General features: G+C 26.3%; 1 protein-coding gene across 2 annotated transcripts; it reads left to right on the forward strand.

The window, feature by feature from the left end:
• The first annotated feature begins 9,175 nt into the window (after positions 1-9,175).
• LOC123260771 (Golgi resident protein GCP60) lies at positions 9,176-18,127 on the forward strand. 2 transcript variants are annotated; one of them, XM_044722097.1, is made up of 5 exons: positions 9,176-9,286; positions 9,359-9,647; positions 14,887-16,106; positions 17,673-17,921; positions 17,998-18,127. In XM_044722097.1, the coding sequence occupies exons 2-4, from the start codon at positions 9,395-9,397 to the stop codon at positions 17,838-17,840; spliced, it is 1,641 nt and encodes a 546-aa protein (XP_044578032.1). In that variant the 5' UTR covers positions 9,176-9,286; positions 9,359-9,394; the 3' UTR covers positions 17,841-17,921; positions 17,998-18,127. The 2 variants fall into 2 exon arrangements, with proteins under 2 accessions (XP_044578032.1, XP_044578031.1); XM_044722096.1 differs by having other exon boundaries at positions 9,181-9,647.
• Positions 18,128-21,497: the final 3,370 nt, after the last annotated feature.

The raw sequence follows: 21,497 nt of genomic DNA on the forward strand, positions 1-21,497 counted from the left end.
GAATTTTGCACTTTGACTTGTGATGTTTTTATTGATTTTAGGCAGTAAAATCGACTTATTTCTAGTATTGAAAAAAGTATTTGAAAGTTTCTGCCTGCAATCATTGAAATAGAAGATGAGTGAGTTCACAATGAAAGTTTTTTGTATATTTAGAACATTACAATTTTCATCTATAATAATTTTTTGAATCAGTCTATTTTGAGTTGATACTATAGAATTTCTAGTGGTACTATAAGCACCACCCCAAGCAATTATTCCATAGTTTATAATAAATACTTTCTATCATTGCATGGTAAATTATTTTTAAAGTTCTTCTATTCATAAATAAACTAAGTTTATTTATAAATAAATTAAAGCACAATTTATTAAATTTTCCATATAATAAAAATAATACTTATTACATGCACTTTTATTCAAAAGTCATTTAAATAAGTGTTATGAGACGTGTAATTTTGGATTTTTCAAATTTTTATTACTATTATTATTATTCTAAATTAAAAAAAATTTATTGCAATTATAGGTAATAATTGATTCCATTAAATAGCATGTCAAAAATGAAATGATAAATTTGTAATTATTAAACAAACCCTCGACTTCTGAAGTGCTTAAGTTCAAGTTGAAGTACGCCTTTATATTACACAATATATGAGTGCCTATTAGATTCATAGATTGAGTGTTACTTTTTTTATTTCCATTGAATGATTACTGATAAAATCATCACCTTGAAGCATAGAAAAAAAAATTATAAAATCCCATACGTACAGAAAAACTATTACCGACAACATACTCTTTTTAATAGAGATGATAAAAAATAGGTTGATGTATTATATTATACAGTTAAGTAATGTAGAAAAAGTTTACTAACGTTAAATGTAAAAAAGATGCTTGAAGTGATATCTAAAAAAATCAATATTAAAATATGTAAAAAAAATTTCAATACATATCATGATGGCCCAGTTTCTGCGTATATAAAATATATAAGTATTTTTCGCGATATACCATCTCTGTTCAAACTTTTAACGTGCAAATGATAATAAATTTAACCAACGACGGATCAATATAATCATGCGTGACTGTGAATCTAATTGCTGATGTGATGTATCGTGAATTATCGTTAAATATTATGAAACATATATAGGTACATATATATAGATAGATAAGGAAGAAATATGCAGTGAGTTGTGGTAATATAACATTGACATGTGGTTTTAATCAATATGATTATCACAGATTATAAAAAAAAAAGAGTAAATAAATAAAATAAAAATCATCAATGTTATTTATCTTCTATATTAATTCTTAACATATATCACATATGTACGTAAATTTTCCATATATGTCAATTTTTTTTTTTTAAACTACATATATCAGAAGAAAAATTTTTCTGAACATTGTAAAATTTATAAAATCCTTTTCGTGCAAATCCATTTTTTTCTTTTTCAACAAATTTTAAAATATTTCACCTTTCAAAACCTACATCCAAGTTCTCTGTATTAAATTTACATACATTTACATATTCAACCCTCATCTTGTCGGAACATAATTTCATACAAAATTTTTCCCTTTGAAAGCTTGAATTTTTTCGGGCCATTATTTACAACAATAAAAAAAGTCACGTGAATATTTTTTAAATTTTTTTATTAAGAAGAAATTTCGAAAGCTTCTTAAAGACAAATTTATATCACATGTAACATATTAAATATTCTAACTAATAAATGGAGAGCCGGTTTTTTTGTCCGGTTATACTGCGAAAACTACTGAACCGATCGGAATTAGTATATTGTGCAACAAGTGCGACAACGTCGCACGAGTTGCACATACTATTTTGTATTACAAATGCGGTGATATATGTGGGTATAAAATTGGGGTCCAGGGGCAAAGCCCCGGCGGGGGGTTGAGGGCGGAGCCCCCCCCCAGTCCCTAAAAACAAATAAAAAGTTAAAAAAAAAAGAAACAAATATATATCAGATAATAAATGCAAAATAATTAATTTAATTAACAAAAAATAAATTTACACACTGAAACAATCAACACATAAAATTAAATGACATTAAATTTAGCTGTCACTACAATTTTTTAATTTTCTTTAACAAACAAATTTGTTTCAAAAAATTATTCGTAAAAATTGTATTTTTTATTTTATAAAATTTCTACATGTCAATTTTAAAAAAAATTTTTTCATATCATAATTTATTTTTTGCAAAAATTATTAAAATTATCATATTTCTGCTAAATTAATTTTCATCACAATTAAACAGCTCAATATTAATAAATTATTTTTCATATAACCTGCATTGAAAATGTAAGTTTCAATGCCTGTTGAGCCAACCGAAACTAGACAATTTCAGACCAATGCGACTGTGCCGGGTAGGTATCAATTATTTCTTTCCGGCGGACAGAAAATGACGATTTTCTGTCCGCGAGGTGAAGTTGCAGCTTTATTTTCAATCCTATCAATTGTTTGTTTATTTTATATCTTTATAATTGTCATTCTAACCGTTAACTGTACTGACATATTATAATTCTGTTATTAATTAAGCATAAATAAGAATGATAAAAGAAAACTTGTCAATTTACGAATAATGTTTGGTAAAAAATAAACTATTACTTTCTATTTTTATTACAAGTTTCATAATAAAATGGTATTTTCGCTGTTCGTCTAAAACTATCTAGTTCTGGTTGGCTCCAGACATTGAAACTAGCATTTTTAATGCAACTTATATGAAAATTATAATGTGTGACGCGGGATGAAACACGATTTCAGACCGAGTGATGCCAGCCCTCGCTTCGCTTGGGCAGGCAACTTCACTCTGGTCTGAAATCGTTTTGTTTCATCCCTAGTCACACAATATACTATTTACTTTCGTTAAAAATATGAACTTTGTAATGTCAACCTCACTTCTTTAATATTGACAGTTAGATTGTGTTTTTTTTTTGTTATTTATTTTAATTTTAGCAGTTTTCACAGTCAATTGCATGCGACAAGGATAGCTTGAGTGCGCCGAGAATAATTTGAGTACGACAAGTAAACTTGTCGCACTCAAATAATAGTTTTATTTATGAAAAAACTCACGCATAATTTTAAAATGGGCAAACGGCTCTTTTTCATCCGCAACAGCGAGCGTCAAGATACTACTTTTCCCGCATGAGTAATACAAAATACTTATACCATAAGATGCAGCGTGTTTCGGAGAAGGTTTTAGTATATGAAACGATGGTGATTACTTATCCAGAACCTATATTTTTTTGACTTAGAAATAATGAATTTTTATTGTAACTAAATTTATTCTATTCGATTGTCATTTGTTTAAGATAAATTTTTTAATTCTATTGGTTATGTTTATATACTAGGTAGATTTCTTCACTTATGAGACCGACAATTTCTTTAACTAAAACTTTCAATGCTCATTACAAATTTTTTTTTTCATATCAATTATTATTGATTTTTGTAAGAAAGACACGGAAATGTTATAATAATTGCACATTGAAAGTTACACCCAGTAAACACGTTTACGTCAATGTGACGTCAAAAATGACATTGGGCTATGTCAGGATTTACGTAAGATACAAGTCACGAATGAGTCATATATGACTCATTATTTCACACTTCTTGGACGTAAGATTCTGACGTAAAATATGACGAAGTCATGACGTCAGTATTATGTCTCAATGACATTATTGACGTCAATATGACATACCTGTGATGTCTACATCATGATAATGATGTCATTATGACGTAAAAGTGATGTAAGTGATGTAAGAATTGTACCTCAGAAAAATATTAAAAAAATTTCTCAAAAATAAAAAGATGGCAATTTTGAAATTAATTATAGTGTTGTGGACTTATTACAAAGTTTGAAACACTAGTTATATGTTGATACTTGATGAAAATCCTGAAATATGCTGGGCTCGAACTTGGGTCCTCACGTATCGAAGTCTGGAACGCTGCTCACTTGTCCAAGTACGGTTCATGTTACGAAGCAAATAACTTATGTGATAAGCCTTACATGACGAAAAATGCTTATTTCATCATTTTTTCTGAGATTAAATGTATTTTAAGAGCTGGAATTGTATAAAATTCAAGTCTAATAATTTATACAATTTTATAAAATTTCATTAAACTCATGAAATTTTATAAAGTTCTATAAAACTTTTGTAAAACTCTTATAAAAGGACCTCTAGCGCAACTTGTGGTAATGAATACGCAATTTATAAATTTTCATAACAATTGATCGTATCTTACACTTTCAAAACTTTTCGTCTAAAATCGGACGCAGAGAACTTTAGACTCTCTGCGGACACAGAGAACTTTCACAGAGTGAAATTTTTTCAGAGTAAACGATGTATCCGTGTCATTTGAATATTTTTTAATACTTATTGATTTCTCAAGACTCGAATTTTTTTTTTATTTAATTTTTTCCGAAAATTTAGTATTTTTCATTTGGATTTTTCTTCTTCAAAATTTCAATTTACAAAATTTAGATTTTTTTTAATTTCAACTCTTTTAAGTATACCATTGTTTAATCTATATTTCTTTTTAATTTCAATTTTTTTCGAAATTTGAATTTTTTTAATTTAACATACTAACAACATTATGAAACTTGATGTACACAGTAAAAAAATTTTGCGTCATTGTGTCAAAAATTTTTGTGTTAAAAATTTTTATGTTAAATATTTAACATTTTATTATGTTGATTTAACACAATAAATATTAAATTTACACTTAAAAAAGTTAAATATTTAACACAAAAATTTTTTAACACTAAAGTTTTGACGCAATGACGCAAAATTTTTTACTGTGTAAAATACTATTAGTCTCGTCAATAACAATCATGGAACTGTTTGAATTATTTCAAATACAATGTTTCATAAGTAGCAGCACTAATGTCAGAAAATTATTTTTCAAGTAATAGTGCAATATTTAAATGACTGACATTTAATTTCTTGACGCGAAATCATAAGAAATTATATGTTTATACTGCTTGACGGTTTAAAATTTAGAGTTCATGCCACATTAATTGAACTCGGTATTTTGTTATCAGTTTCACACCAAATCATTTATACTGAATGAAGTCGAAAATATTTTTACAATGGATAAAAGTACCTAAATTCATGGAAAAAATATAAGTGAGAAACATATGCAACGAAAAAAAAGTATTTCTTGCACTAAGAAAATTTTGACGGAGGCTGAAGTTATATTGGAGCAAGAAGTGTTTTAGTGTCAAGATATTTTGACTTCATTCACGAAATTTTCAGTCATCTCTAATATATTCTTAGTCCAAAGAAATTTACCTTTGAGTCAAGATTTTTTTTCTGCAGTGTATGGAAACATACAATCAAAGATATAAAAAGTTTATATCCCACATGTATTTAATTTGTATGTTTTTTCTTAAAACGTAAATGAAAAATATTTTGTATGTTATTTGCTAATATGTTAGATATATTCATTAATATTATAAATTATAAATTTTTTGTTATTAAGAGCGGACTTAATTTGCAAGGTACCAGCTTAAATCAGCTGTTTACTCTTTCTGATTCTTACTAAATTTTAAACCAATTTTCACTAATATTTAGCGATTAATTGTAAATTAGACATCTTTATTGAAGAAGTTTTATATTTGATAGAATTTTGATCAATCGATAATATTAAAAATACATCCCCCAAATTTTATCAATATTATGGAAAATAATCGTTTGTCACTGATTTAGAAAATGACTTTCAAATTACGTCAGTATTATGTACAATTGTGACAAATTATTGATGTTAAATAATGACTCACAGATGGTATCGGTATTACGTAAGACCGTGACTTGTCACTGATGTAAACACATGATATTAATCTTACGTCAAGATTACGTACAACCGTGACTTGTCACTGATGTAAACGCATGATGTTAAACTTACGTCAAGATTACGTACAGCCGTGACTTGTCACTGATGTAAACGCATGATGTTAAACTTACGTCAAGATTACGTCGTTATGACATACAATGATGGCATTAATGTTACGTAATATTGTAGTTTATATATTATGTCAGTTGTACGTAATATCTAACTCATTTCCGTTACATCATAGAGAAGTAATAAACTTACATCAGTATGATGTCAAAAATATATCATATATTTTTACATCATAATTGGATTACAAGACAGGTCAATTTTACGTCATATTTACGTAAAATATTGTGACATTCCTATGACTTATAAATGACGTCATATTGAAGTCATGTGTTCACTGGGCAATGAATATTAGCTAGAATAATTACATGGATAAAAGGTGCATACCACAATTCGATAGAATTGGGAATCTATGCAAGTCAATATAGTATTCTAATTAAATTTCAAGTCTAGATCTAAAAATGCAATTCTATAAAGCGCCCAGCGGAGCGGGCGAGTAACAGCAAGTATAATATAAATGTTTGACATAATTAGTTTATTTGGAAGATTTTTAGAAATACCATAAAAGAACGAGCATGGTGGTTTTTCGGGAATCGTAATTATGTATTGAACAAGTGCGACAAAGCATCCCACTTAAAGAATTCTTTGGGAAGTTAAAAAAAGAATGGTTGCGGTTTCTTCTCAAAGTATGTTTCCACATCAGCTCTGGGAATTTTCTTAAGTAAGAAAAGAAATACACAGAAAATCTCCGACACTTAAATTGTTTAGTCTGATCATTTTGATGTTAATAAATTTTACGGTTATTGAGTGAGAGCTCTCGGTGATTTGAATGAAGATTTATTTTTCTCAAAGTGTGATGAAGAAATCGGATAAAAGATTTCCTGAAGTCAAAGTGTGAAGTCTTTTTTGTATAAAAAATTAGGAAAACGGTTGACCCTAAAGGCCATCCCTGCAACTTCCCGCTAATTCCGTTAATACCTGGCCGCATTTTTGAGCTCTTCGAGCTCAAAAGTACAATCTGTGTGTTGTTTTAAGCTCTCCGAGCTCAAAAAGATACCTTTTCTATGCTTTTGAGCTCTTTGAGCTCAAAAGTCTGATAGAAGTTTCATAGAACACTATTTTTTGAATGTTCATACCGCAATAACTTTTGAATTAATGAACCGATTTTTACGCGGTTGGCGGCATTCTACGTAGTTTTTTAAGCCTTATAAATAATTTCTAAGTTTCAATTGGTCAAACTAGAAATTTCGGAGTAACTCTGAAAAAAACACTTTTTTCGGTTTTCTTTCGTTCACGATATCTCTCGAACGAATCAACCAATTTTGACCGGATTGGCGGCGATCGACGTGGTTTTTCAAGGTTGAGAGCTGATTAGTTTTTTAAATCGATCGGTTGAGCCGTTTAAAAGTTATCCCAAAAAAACCACTTCAGAAAAAATTTTTTTTCCTACTGTTTTTTAGATTTCTCCAAATTTCTCAAAATCTATCGGTTCGAATCGGTTCAAATTAACAGGAAATCTAAGTTTGGCAAAGCCCTTTCGAATGGCACCAACCGCGATGAAATCGGTTAAACTGTTCAAAAGTTATAAGAGGTTTACATACTTACACACACACATACATACAGACATAGTGACACCCTCGCGGGAATAGTCAGGAAAGCTTCCTAGGACCTCAAAACGTCGAGATCTGATGAAAACTCGATTTTCGAAAAACGGGGTAAAACCAATAACTTCCCGATTTTTGAAAATTTTCAATTTTTTTAGCGGGAAGTTAAAAAAAATATTATTCTGCATAATGATACTGAAAACAGCTATCAGAAAATTTTTTTATTATTATTACAAATCAATTATAAAAAAGTAATATTTTACAAAATTCGCACTTTTAATTTTCTTTTTTAATTTTTAAATGCGTAAATTGTTTGTTGAAATTTTTTTATAATATTTGAGTTATAAAAATCAAAAAAAATTACAGATGTCTGTTAATTTTAGTATTATTTTTTAATAATATATTTTTTAATAAAACATAAAAATTTTAAGGAAGAAAAAGTCCAAATATATTTTTTTCTGATAATAAATTTTTCTTATTAATTATTTTTATTTGTTTATAAATATTTATCAGGTCACAAAAATTAATTTTTTAATTTTATTTGATATCTTCTACCCTGATAGCCAGGCTTTCTATTAAAGTTCTTGTAGTTAGTCGGCTTATCGACAAGTTATCGCCAAGTTTTCGACAAGTCTAAACTATAAGACTTTTATCGGTAATATGCATGAAAGATACACAGTAAGTTGACGGAAAGGTAGTGCCGCATCATATGTACAAGTTGCAGTAATGTCGTAGTATACATAATTTTAACCATAAGATGTCATTATTTTCTCATCGGAAGTTATTGTTAACTTGACTAAAAACATTTTTACAGTGAATTCTTTACTATAAGTTACTTATTACACTCTAATCTCATAGAAGAATAAGCTATAACTGTTTAAAATTAATATTTTTTATATTAAATAACGCTAAAAAATTGTTTTATGTCTGTGTTAAATCTATTATTATATAAGAGCATATTATTGATAAATCCTGCAAAGCGGGTACATAAAGAGTTTAAATAAACAAATTGCATGCGAAAGTTAATTGTTTAAATTGTTTTTCAGCTTCCCGCTAAAAAAGAAATTAAAATTTTTTTCCCACTAAAATTCCACAAAATTATTATTATTATTTATTTAAATTTCATTCATAGCTTACTTAATTTGTTATTATTTATTTAAATTTCATTCATAGCTTACTTAATTTGTTATGTAACGTCATCTAGTGGTAAATACAAGTTCTAGTAAATTACCAACTGACTCGGATAAATGGATTTTTTCGCAAGGTCAGCCATATTGACTTCGAATATCTTCAAGTTATGGTAAAGTTATCGTCAAGTTGACATTCAAGTTCTTTTAGTTAAGTTGATGGATATTTCCGGAACTACCTTGTAAACAAGTTTACCAGTAAACTTGTCGTTAACTTATAGTATGCAATGGCTATCAGGGTATCTTCTATTAACGTTTCATTTTGTTGAAATTGTCAAAGTCTGCTTTACCAGCTGTCAAAAAAAAATAAAGTACTCTTATTAGTAACTGGTTACAGTTGAGAAAAAAATTTTCCCGCATTGCCAAAGAACGAGAAAAGATTTTTTTATCATTCGCCAATGCGCCACGTACAATAATTATTTTTTAAAGCTCTAGTAGTAAGAGGAGGGGAAGAAAGTATAATGTATGTACACAGAATAAAATCTACGAAGAATAATAACCTGTATCAAATATATAAGCTGTGTAGAGTACACAAAACAATTGACTGACGTGTATTGATAAAAGTAAGATCTTATAAAAAATTCAGGTGCTCGACAGTCAGTTAATAAAAATTAGCCAAAGAATAATTAGTAGTAATAGTTATCAATCTGAGTTTATTGTTAATATAGTTTACCAGTTAGATATTGGAGTATTTTTATGAAATAATGGCGTCAGTAGACAATGACGATCCATCATCAAGTGCCAAAATAACAAAAGATATAGAAAAATTGTCGGTGGCTGGCAATGACAATCAAATGGAAAACAAAATTAAAAATATTTATGACGACAATAAAAATCACAACAATCCTGAGAACAGTGAAGCTAAGCTAGATAATAAACAGGATGATGAATTTAAGCCACATTTGACCGGATTCAAAATTCGGGATCTTTATAAAATCGCGTTGAATTTTTACAAAGGTAATTTATTTATTTATTCTTATGATTTTGTTGAATACAAGCTAATTTTTTCATGATTTTTTATCTTGACATTTTTGTAATTTTACTAAAAATTTATTGAAATAAAAATGACACAAATAAACTGAAAATCGATAATTTCTTGATTTTTAATTACATTAAAGTTAATAAAAATAAAGTTAGTCGACATCTAAAAAATTTTATGATTTTTTTTATTTAAGAATTATTACAAAAAAATAAAAAAAAAATTTTTCATTTGTTAAAAACTTCAAAAACTATAAGTGCAATTTTTTAAAAATATTTTTTAGTTATAATTTAATAAATTAAGCAAAATAAAAAAATAAAAAATGTCGGCTAACTTTATTATTATTTAAAGTTAGCAATTACCTAACCATTTTTTAATTTTTTTTTGACAAATAGATTTTTTCCAAAAAAATATTTTTAAAAAATTGCATTATAATTTCTACATGTCAATTTTTTTGATGAAAATAAATCTAGCAGATATTTAATAATTTTTAGAATTTTTTTTTTTTAATAAATTACAGCAAAAAAAAAAATTTTTTAAAATTGACATTTAGAAATTTTAAAAAATAAAAAATGCAATATTTTAAAAGTAATTTTTTTGAACAAATTTGTTTGTTAAAAAAAATTAAAAAACTCTTGAGTGACTGCTAACTTTAATGTCATATTTTTTTGCCATAATTTATTTGTTAAAAAAATTCTTAAAATTATATCAAATATCTGCTAAATTAATTTTCATTGATTGTTACGGTAAAATATTATTTTTTAAAATTTGCATTTATAATTTTTTAGAGCTTCTTAAGATGGAATTTTTTAAATAAATTTTTCTTGCTATAATTTATTTGTTAAAAAAATTCTAAAAATTATCAGATATCTCTTAATTTCAATATCATAAATGAAATTAGCAAACTTCTGAAAATTTTTAGAATTTTTCTTATTGAACAAAATTATTACACAAAAATAAAATGAAAAATTCCATTTGTGGAAAATATTAAAAACTATAAGTACAATTTTTTAAAATTAATTTTTAGTTTTAATTTAATTAATGACAAAAAAAAATTTTGCTAAAAATAACAAACGTCTGACAATTTTCAAGATTTTATTTAACGAATTTTATTATTTTTAATTTTCTTTCATTGAATTTAATTTAACTCAGTTTATAAATGTGAAAATTATCGTATAACTGATAATTTTATTTTAAATTTAAATTTTTACGCAAGATTGAAAATTATCATTTCTTTTAACTTTTTGAGAAAAATCATTTTTGAAAAAACCATTTTATGAAATGATTATGATAATTAAATCAAATTTTTTAATAAGATTTTTATTTTAATGCGCCAGGTAACGGGCATTAAATATTGCAAAGTAAACAATTTACAAACTTCGTAAAATAAATATTCTAAAAATAGCGAATCGCTTGTTTTTCCGCAATTTACTCGAGTATTTTCAACAATAATAAACTATTAACGTCTCAAATAATTCTGAAACTGAAAAATAAAAATTTTTTTTAACTATACATAAAAATGAAATTTCCAACACTTTTTAAATATAAAATTTTTAAATGATTAGCGCAAAAAATGTAAAAATATTATTATATTAAAATCAGCCAGTTTATGCCATTTTTCAACTTTTTTTTTTATTAATTATATTACAACTTAAAAAATATTTCTTGAAAATTGCATTTAGAGTTTTTTAAATTTTCTACAAGTGAAATTTTATTTTAATTTTCTTATAATAATTTTGTTAATAAGAAAAAACTTAAAAATTGTCAGATGCTTGCTAATTTAATTTTCATAAATCATTTTTAATTATTTTTTTTATTTTTTTATAATAAAGTGTAAATCAATTTTTTAAAATTAACTGATAATTTATCTACTCAATGGATCTTCACTATAATTGTTATTCTTGACCATAGTATTTTAATTATTTACTGGGTTATACGTTTTAATATTTATAGAATACATAAAAATCACACTGCAACCTTTACTCAAACAAATCGAAAAGTTATTTAATAGTAAAATAGTAATTTCATGAATTTTTTCAAACTTTAAAATAGAATTTGTTAAATATTTAAATAATAAATTCTCAAGTGTGATTTTTTTTCTTTTGTAATTTTATCATTTATGTAACGCATGTATTTTTAGAAAGGATACATCTGAAAAATGAATGAAATAACCTTTACTTGAAAATATAGCATATAAACTCAAATAATCAATCGGAAAAATGGGAAATAGATAATAATATTAGCATGATGTCATTAAATTACTTTGATGGTCTTAATTTAATTATATGTCCCAACAAAAGTTAACTTTTATCATCACATATAACTTAAACTTGTGCTCTTTATTAATGAAAATTGTGTCATTTATTAATGTCATGGCAGCAGCAAAGAGTAAAGGCAACAGTCAATATCACAACGAACTTTCATCCATTATTAAAAGCTCTAGGGAAAACTTATATGATTCAATAAAAAACCACCAATATATATAATATATTATATTATATACACAAGATTTATAGTTTAGTTATATATTGTTGCATATTCCATCCCACAATCAATTCAATTGATGTTTTCATTTCAATGTTACTTCCTAACACTCATATGTTTCCGCTTTTTGCATAATTTAATCAAAGAATTCTTGATTTTAGCATCGTTAAATTATTTATAATTTCATCTATAACCAAACATAAATTTACTCGATTCTTCTTGAAACTGAAAAGATTTTGAAAGTTAATTATGCATCAGTGAAATATCAAAATTTTTCATTTTTAGTCTTCATTATTAATCATAATCTACGTAATTAAATTAAGAGAATAAAATTAATTTTGTCTCCGACGTATTTATACAAATCCGATAAATTTTCGGAGTAATTATAAATAGATTTGAATTTCGCGCTAAATAAAATCTGTTTATTTATTTATTTTGTTCTGTGCATGTCTATGTTAAAATATGTCAAATATTAATCCGTATAATTAAAAAAAAATAAGAAAAATTTTGTGACGTACGTATCTTTAATATTAAATGAGGTGCTGTAGCTAAATTTAGTACCATCAGAAGGGTCGTAACTTTAATTTATCTCTTTTCACGGTTTGATATTTTTTTGGTGATAGTCAATTTATCATCTAAATAATTACGAGAATAAGGTAAATTTTCCAACGGGCATATTTTTATTTTAAAAGTAATTTATAAGTTAAATTTGGTGTCATCAAAAAAGTCTTGAGGTGTATTTGTGGCTTTTTACGATTTTTTGTAGTTTTGGTGATAGTCAATTTTTTATGCTAACTTTTTGGAGAAGTTTTAAATATTTTGTTGGTTCTATGAGTTTGTTCCTTGACATTTGCCCATTAAATTATTGATAAGTGATCCTGTCATAGCAATATCATTTTTTTAATTTATTTCAAAAGTACCCAAAATATCTCTATTGTCTCAGAAAGAATCAAAAAATCATTAAGTCAAAGTTATTTTATTTATAATTGATAACAAATGAAAATTTTAATTTATTAATTTTATCAAAAAATATTAAACTCTAAACTGATAGAAAGATTTATTTGTATCAAAAAATATTTGTTAATAGTTAACAAATCATTTATTAGAGACCACTTTTTAGTATTAAAGAAATATTTCGTAGTATTTAAAATGATTTGTTTGTATTTAATAAATCTGATATTCATTTATCAAATATTAATAAATCTTTTTAAATACTAAGAAATATTTGTTAAGCACTAAAAAGTTGTCTCTAATGAATGATTTGTTAAATATTAACGAATATTTTTAACTATAAACAAATCCCTCTATCAGTGTATGTTTTCAATAGCTCTTATGATCTTTTTGATTTATATAATTTCCTTATGTAATAATTTATTTTTTGTATTTACCTTGGAGGGCCGCAAGGAGTTTGGACTTCATGGCCTTAATAAATAAATTAATAATAATAATTGCACGCCTCATAGCGCGAAGCGCGTGAGGTTGTGCTTTATACTCGACTCGTCAAGGTCAAGCAATTTTGTGATCTTTAAATGTCTCTATCACAACCATATTACACTTATACAATAATATAAGTAGATGTACACCGAAAAACACTTAAATTAAACCATCTTTTACTTTCTAAAATCATTTTATGTTGCTATTTTGAAAAAAAAAAAAACGTTTTGAAAAAAATTTTACGTGGACGTCCGGATGTCACCCCATTTTGGATGTACCAACGATTACTCCCGAACAAATTGATATTTCAAGACCGGACTTTTTTTATTAGTTTAAGAATGCGATGAACTGGGTCCGTATTTCATATCAGTAGCCTTGTTTAAGTATTTTTTTTTTTAATTGAATTTTTATTAAAATTCATTACAATACAATCGTACAAAGACAAACAAATTTTTCTTATTTGTCACGTGAAAACTATGGCGCCACTTGATCAAGCTAGATTTTTTTAGATTGCGTGCGCATATGACAAAAAAAGGGCGCTGATATTTAAAAAAAAAAAAATACTCTGTAAGAAATTACTTAATTATAATTTTTTTTTTCTTAAAAAATGGATGAGCGTTATGAGGCGTGCACTTTTGGATTTTCCAAACTTTTTTTATTTACATTTAATTATGTTTATTTTTCAAATAAATTCAATTTCACATTGATTTTTAGTCAGTGGACGTAAAAAAATTCAGTTCGGTCCAAGCCAAAAATTTTATCCAGATCTTCCAATTCAATTTCAAAATTTTTATTACATACTCTCTCTTTAAAAATGTTTAAAAAATATTTAAAAGAAAGGAAAATTAAAATATTATTTTGCAATATTTTTTTTGAATTTAGATTAAGAATTAACCACTCACTATGAGGGTACATTTGTAATTACTGCTATACGTCTGTGGCAAGAACTTCCGTCTGATATTGTAAATGCGTCCAATCTTGTGATTTTCAAGAATAAAATTTTTGACTATTTGTTCAATCTAGATGTATAAATAGAGTTTATAAATGTTTATAAGATTGTAAGAGAATTCGAAATCATAATTATTTTACAAAATTATAATCAGAGTGCTTATAATATCTGTAAAATTGTTATTATTATTTTTAAATTTGTAATTAATTGTATTTTGTATTTTTACTTGCCAATTGACCAGTAGGCTTTGGCATAAATAAATAAATAATCTAATCTAATCTATTTAAATTGCCAATTGGCCTGTGCCTTGGCATTAATAAATTATCAATCAATCAATCTTTTTTTTTCAGAAAAAGAAGGAAAAGCTGTGCACCTTTCATACGAAGACAAGCTTAAGCTAGTAGCGTTCACCCAACAAGCAACCCACGGAAAATGCACCCCGGAAAATTCTCCAGAGTTAGGAGTTCTCGACGTGATAGGAAAAGACCGTCGCTTGGCATGGCAAAACCTCGGAGACATAACCAAAGACCAGGCAATGGAGGGTTTCGTCGTTCTTCTGGACAAGCTTTGTCCTCTGTTCCGCACAGTAGTCGAGGCCCAGAAGCGGAACATCGAGGAGCAAAAACGTTTGAAACAAGCGGAAGCTGAGAAGAAATTGGACGATGAATTGCGCGAAAAGGAGGCTGCTGAAGATAAGAAACGAGAAGAAGCTGACCGGGTCCAACGCGAGTACCAGCGCCGCCAGATTCAAGACGCCTTGAATCAACAAACTTACTACCAGTTCAAGGCATATGCTGAACAGCAGTACCCGGGGAACCCGGAGGAACAGGGGGTGCTGATTCGCCAGCTTCAGGAGCAGCATTACCACCGATACATGCAGCAACTTCATCAAAATCGGCTGATGATTGATGAGTCCGTTGAGTTGGACAAAAAGGACCCTGATCAAGAACGAGAACGAGAACGAGAACGGAGTAGAGAAATTACTGCCGAAGACAATCAGCTCAAACCGGATTTGAAGATTATGATCAACGACGATAACAAAACCGAAATAATAATCGACAATGCCAAAAGTTTAGACAAGAAGAAAATAGATGATGATGAATTGGACGATGATGACAACGAGGACGACGAAAACGAACCGACTAACAACAAAAATAAGAACGATGATGAGGATTCTGATGATCAACCCGATTGGCCGCCAATTGAGACACCCAAAATGTGGACAAGGCCCGGCGTGGATGAGTTCAAGAAGCTTATAAAGCGCGAAAGTGGTGACGCTGTTATTAAAGTCGGTCACGGGGAAACCGTTACTGTCAGAGTACCGACACACGAAGATGGCTCATGCTTGTTTTGGGAATTCGCTACTGATGGGTATGATATTGGATTTGGTGTTTACTTTGAGTGGTCTAAGCCTGACACCAACCAGGTCTCCGTTCATATCAGCGAGTCCGAGGATGATGATGATGATGAGATTTATGATTCTGGGGAGGATCTCGAGTGTGGACCTGGAAATGAAGAAAATAGGACGGAATTGAAGACTGTTGCTGCGCCTATCAGTGTCATCATTCCGGTAAGACTTTTTTAAATAAGTAATGATGTTGAAGTGTATTATTTTTTAAAATTGAAATTTTTATCTAAATTTAATTCGGTCAAAGTTTTGTCATTTTTTAAGCAGTATTTCAGTCTACAAATTTTAAATAATCAAAAATTTTATTTTGAAGTAATTTCAAAATTTTCTCATAAATTTTTTTCGGTTGACATAATATTTCACGTTCATTATGTATTTTTCTGTAGCTCTAACAAGAATTAATTTAAAATTTTGATTTTTACTATTTTTTAAAAAGTCTCGAAACGTGAAAAAAAGGTAAAAAATTAATTTCTGTTTTCAAACATTCGTCATTTTTGCGAAAAAAAAATTTTTTTTTTCAGCTCAAGGTTATAATGACATCCATACTGATAAAGAATCTTTTCTTCTTTTTCATTCTCGATAACTATAAGGACTAGAATCATTTTAACTAAGACGCGCTATTTTTTTAATCTCTACTTTACTTATCTATCATTTTTTTTAGTTTTTCTGTTTGGAAATTTTTTTTACAATTTTAAAATCCCAATACATAAACAGTAAAAAAAATGGATGGGAAAAATAGTTTTTTTTGTCAAGCTTTAAAAAACATTCTAAATTCATGCTTCTAGTATTCAATAATGTTGAAGAATTTAATCGTATTGATTTAAGTAGAAAAATTCTTAAATTAAGAAATTTTTCTTGGTTTAAGGTAGTTCATTTGGGACATATAATAGTTTGTGCTATTTCTTTCCTTTTCACTAGCTCGTGCTACCTTTCTCACGAGTTATCTCTTATTCGCTTTTACTTATGGTTATTTTTGTTTAACTAGCCAGTTTATTAACAATTTATAAAAAACTATATGGTCAAAATTTTCAAAATTTCTTCGGATTATTTTAAGTATATTATTTTAACAGGTATCAGTTTTTTGAAACGATCTTAAAATCCTTTCAATGTAATAACCATTAATATTTGTGATTTTCTCACTCTCCACCTCTACTGTTTGTGCTAAAATGTCATTTTTAATTACAATTATCTCATTTCTCGTATGGTCAATTGATTTCAAATTTTAACAGCACATGGAATGCATATTCTATTACCCATATTTAAAATTTTGAAAACTTTTTAAAATTTTGCATTTATGACTGAACTACCTTAAGTAAATTTTACTTGATTCAATAATTTTTCATCTTGATTCAAAACAATGTAACTCTTAAAAATTATTTTCTTGCTTCAAAAATGTTTCTATTGATTAAAATTAATTTTTTTTTCAGTCTAAACTAGAGTACCCCTTTTAAAAGAAGAAAAAATTTTGAAAAATGTTTCTAGACCTTAAATTTATAAAAACTAAATTTTCTTCTTAGTTTTGATCTTTCCAACTATTCTGTCCATGCATAATTTTTCTGAAACCTTGTTGGAAACTTTATAAAGTAGCAAACAAAATCCAGAACTTTTAACTTAAACTTTAACTATAGTTATGACGATGACACTGAAAAGAAGGATAATGCGATCCCTATTTGAAAGTGTAATAAATGGATTATTGATTTATTTAACTTTATTCTTTTCATATTTCAGATATACAGAAGAGACTCGCAAGATGAAATTTATGCTGGAAGTCATACGTATCCAGGTCAGGGTATTTATCTTCTTAAATTTGACAATTCCTATTCATTGTGGCGTAGCAAAACACTTTATTATCGTGTTTACTACACAAGACCTGGTTTCGCAAATGATTCATCTTAATAATTATAACAATTAATACAAAACCACACCACAGCCACGACTTATCAACAAAGATTTATAAAAATTATTTATGCTGAACTTGTGAGTATCTAATTATCGAGGTTAATTTTGTATTTGCTTAATATTTTTTATTAATTTTACTCTTCATTTTTTTAAGGATTTATTACAATTGCAATAACGATAACAGGCACTATTCAATGATGTACTAGTCTGATAACACTACGAGTCATATTCAAAATATAAGTAACAGTTATTTGAATAAAAAAAATCAATGTTAGGTCTGTTAATTATTTTTGAATAATTTATTTTTATTTAATTATTATTATTTATTTATAGAGTTTAAAAAAACAGCACAATATAATTTTCACTTAGAAATTTATATAATATAATATGTATGTAAATTAAATTAAAAAATAATAATTGTCATGATATTTGTAATTTTTTATAAGTTAGGAAAAAAAAATCTACTTACTTAGGAAATTTTTATTACAATTATAATTATGAAAGTATATTAGAATTAATAAGAAAGGATTTTCTTGTTTTACTCAATTTTAAATTAATTTTTGAAAATTATCTGTCATGACAATTATTGCAAAAAAAAAGCTAATAAATGTGTCGAATTTATAAACATTAAGCGATTAATAAATTTAATAAAAACTATAATCGACAAAAAATTAATTGTAATTTAATTAATTTAAAAAAAAAAATTTAGAAAGACTTTTTTTAATTTTAGGAGCATCAGAGGCTTGCGCTTTTGGATTTTTTAATTTTTTTGTAAACTTATTATAAATGAATAATAAAGAAATTTGTAGTTTTCATTTCAAGTTCTATAATGAATAAAAAAAAATATTAAGTTAAAAAGTTTGCAAACTTTCTGACATAAAAATTAATGGTTATAGTTTTGTTATTCTAGTTATGGATAAGTACAGAAGATGAAGGAACAAAACGATTAAAGTTAATATTAAATTTGTTAATTAAATGCATGAAGAAAAACACTGAAACTTTAAAGCAGTCGCGAAAATTTACATCAACAAATAATTATGCAAAGTATGAAAAACATGTTTGAAAAATAAAAGCACAAAAAATCAAAGTTGCATACTTTTTAAATAATTAATACAAAATTTAAGTAATTAGCGTGATTACTTTAAAGTTGAAACTAATAGATACATAGAAAGAAAAATTTTTTGATTGGAGAACAAAATTCTCGGCTCAAGAAAATTTGTCGGGTGCCTGAAGGAAGACCGAAGTTGTGTTGGCTGAAGTGAAAATTTTTCTTGAAATTATATTCTTGGTGGAAGTAATTTTTTCTTAATTCAAATTATCATAAATACCTGATACAATAAATTTTTATATTTGATCAACATTTTTAGATACTTTAGAGAAGCAGCGCCATTTACTTCAGCTGAGAAAAAAAATTTTCTTACCTTGAGAAAATTTTTCTCTTGAATATTTGATACCCATTTTATATTATTTTAGCGTGCAATTATACATATTGAATGAAAAAAAGTAATTCAATATTATTTGATCTTCCCATTTGACGTGTTAATCAATAAAAATATTAATCAAAATTTACTTCTATCTTTATATTTAATTTTTTGGAGCAAGAGAGAAATTTTCTAAAGCCAAGAAAATTTACTTCTATCAAGAACTAAATATTTTAGAGCAAGAAGCTGAATTTTCTCAAAACAACAAGATTTTCTTGACAAATAAATTTTCTTGAATTAAAATACGTATTATTTAAAGCAAGAGAATTAATTTTGTTGGAATAAGTGAAATTTCTTGAGTCGAAAAAAAATTTTTTTTTGCTTAAAAAAATAATTAGGAAGAAAAATATTTTCTTGGCTCAAGTGAACCTTTTTTTCTGTGTATATATATCTATGAAATAAAAGTGTGCCTGAACACCACAAACACCTACTAGTTTATTCTTATACACATCAATGATAAATAAATAAATAAAAATACAATAAAATACTAAACAATTAAAACTACGAAAATATCGGCATTAAAAATGTGTTTGTATGGTTTAACATTTATTGTAACTCAATCCATGTATTTTACATCACACAATATGTATTTACATATATTTCTTTATTTCTTTATATTTATAGTTTACTGTTGAGTAAGTACAATATGCAATGGATTTGTTTTCAATTATAACCACAATAACATCAATATTTATTGTTGTATAACTTTTGTTTTAATTTTTCAATTATTTTATTTATTTTTAGTTTTAGTTGTTAGAATACATTTTTTCGTTAATATTATTTTTACAAAGCATTCAAATTCAATTGAGTCAATTTTAGCTATTATATTAGCGTACATAATTACCATCTAAAAACGTTTTATTTATTTTCATCAATTTTTTTTTTTTTTAATTATACAAGAGCACTTTATCCAGACGGCATTGAATTATGCGTTGCTTAATTAAATATCAATTTTTAAATGTTTACTCCTAATTCCTTTCCTCACTGGTTCGATTGTCTGCGTAAGCTACTTTGTTTCTATCATATACTTTTTTCAAATATATATTTATTTATTTAGATTTTATACTTTACTTCAAATCGATTAAAAATAATTTCCTCCCAAATTTTTATCTAATTTTTCTACACAATTCAACAACTTTTTTTACGCTATCAACTTTTAATACTGATTATATTTTTTTCTGGCGGTTTTAAATTACGGTGATTTATCATAAATTATCGGAAAAATCACCGGGCGGTAATTGAAAAATTACCGGTGATTTTTATGGAAGTTTATCGTAATTTAGATCCGCCAGGACTCTTTAAAATAAATATAATTTTCTAGCCTCAATTACTTTACCATTGCTTACAGCTAACAATACACTTTAAAAAACTGTATTGTTAAGAAATTTTTGTTTTTTTTTTTTTTTTTCAACAAAAAAATATTCATAATGCTTGCTAAATTTTATCAACTAATGTGGCAGTTCAGAAAGACTTCATTGTTAATATAATGTATAAAGCGCAAAATATTTTTTGGTCTTTTTTACTTTATTTACTTTTTGCATTATTAAAAATTTTAATAGTTTCTGTAATTGCACAAATATTTTTTTATCACATATTCGAGCTTAATAATAAATTTTTCCTTGGTAAATACAATAGTATTATTTAATTACTTTTTTTTAAATTCATTCACATTAGCCGAAAGTTTCACAATTGACAATAGATTAACTAGTTTCATTTTTCATTTATTTGCTAGCATATTTAGCTATTTTAATATTAATTATTTTAAAGATTAATATTTTTTCCTTTTTTTTTACAAACCAAATTTGTATTTTTACTTTAATAATATTTAATAAAGAAATAAAAAATTTTTTTCAATTCAATTGTCACTTAATATTTTTATAAATTTAATTTATCTACCGAAAAAAAGTAAAATAAATAATTGTATAGACGAGCATATTTTTTAATCAAAATATTACAACATTATGTATATTTCATACATACATTTATAAATATATTTTCTCAATTGTGCATTTCATTACGTCACAATAAATTATTTAACTTTCAAAATTTCTTTCTTCATTATTTTTTCTTATATTCATATAATAATTTTACTAATAAATTTTATCAATAATTATCATATATATTGAGCTATATATATATTGTATACCAAACCAGCCATTTTTTGTCCTAATAA

Source organism: Cotesia glomerata, linkage group LG3, assembly GCF_020080835.1.
Source record: "Cotesia glomerata isolate CgM1 linkage group LG3, MPM_Cglom_v2.3, whole genome shotgun sequence".
NCBI lineage: Eukaryota > Metazoa > Arthropoda > Insecta > Hymenoptera > Braconidae > Cotesia > Cotesia glomerata.

What these genes read in the sequence shown, in the direction of transcription:
- LOC123260771 (XM_044722097.1), top strand. Translation starts at nt 9,395, where the DNA reads ATGGCGTCAGTAGACAATGACGATCCATCATCAAGTGCCAAAATAACA. An exon ending in CGCGTTGAATTTTTACAAAG is followed by an intron (nt 9,648 to 14,886) that starts GTAATTTATTTA and finishes TTTTTTTTTCAG; the next exon opens with AAAAAGAAGGAAAAGCTGTG. An exon ending in CTATCAGTGTCATCATTCCG is followed by an intron (nt 16,107 to 17,672) that starts GTAAGACTTTTT and finishes TTCATATTTCAG; the next exon opens with ATATACAGAAGAGACTCGCA.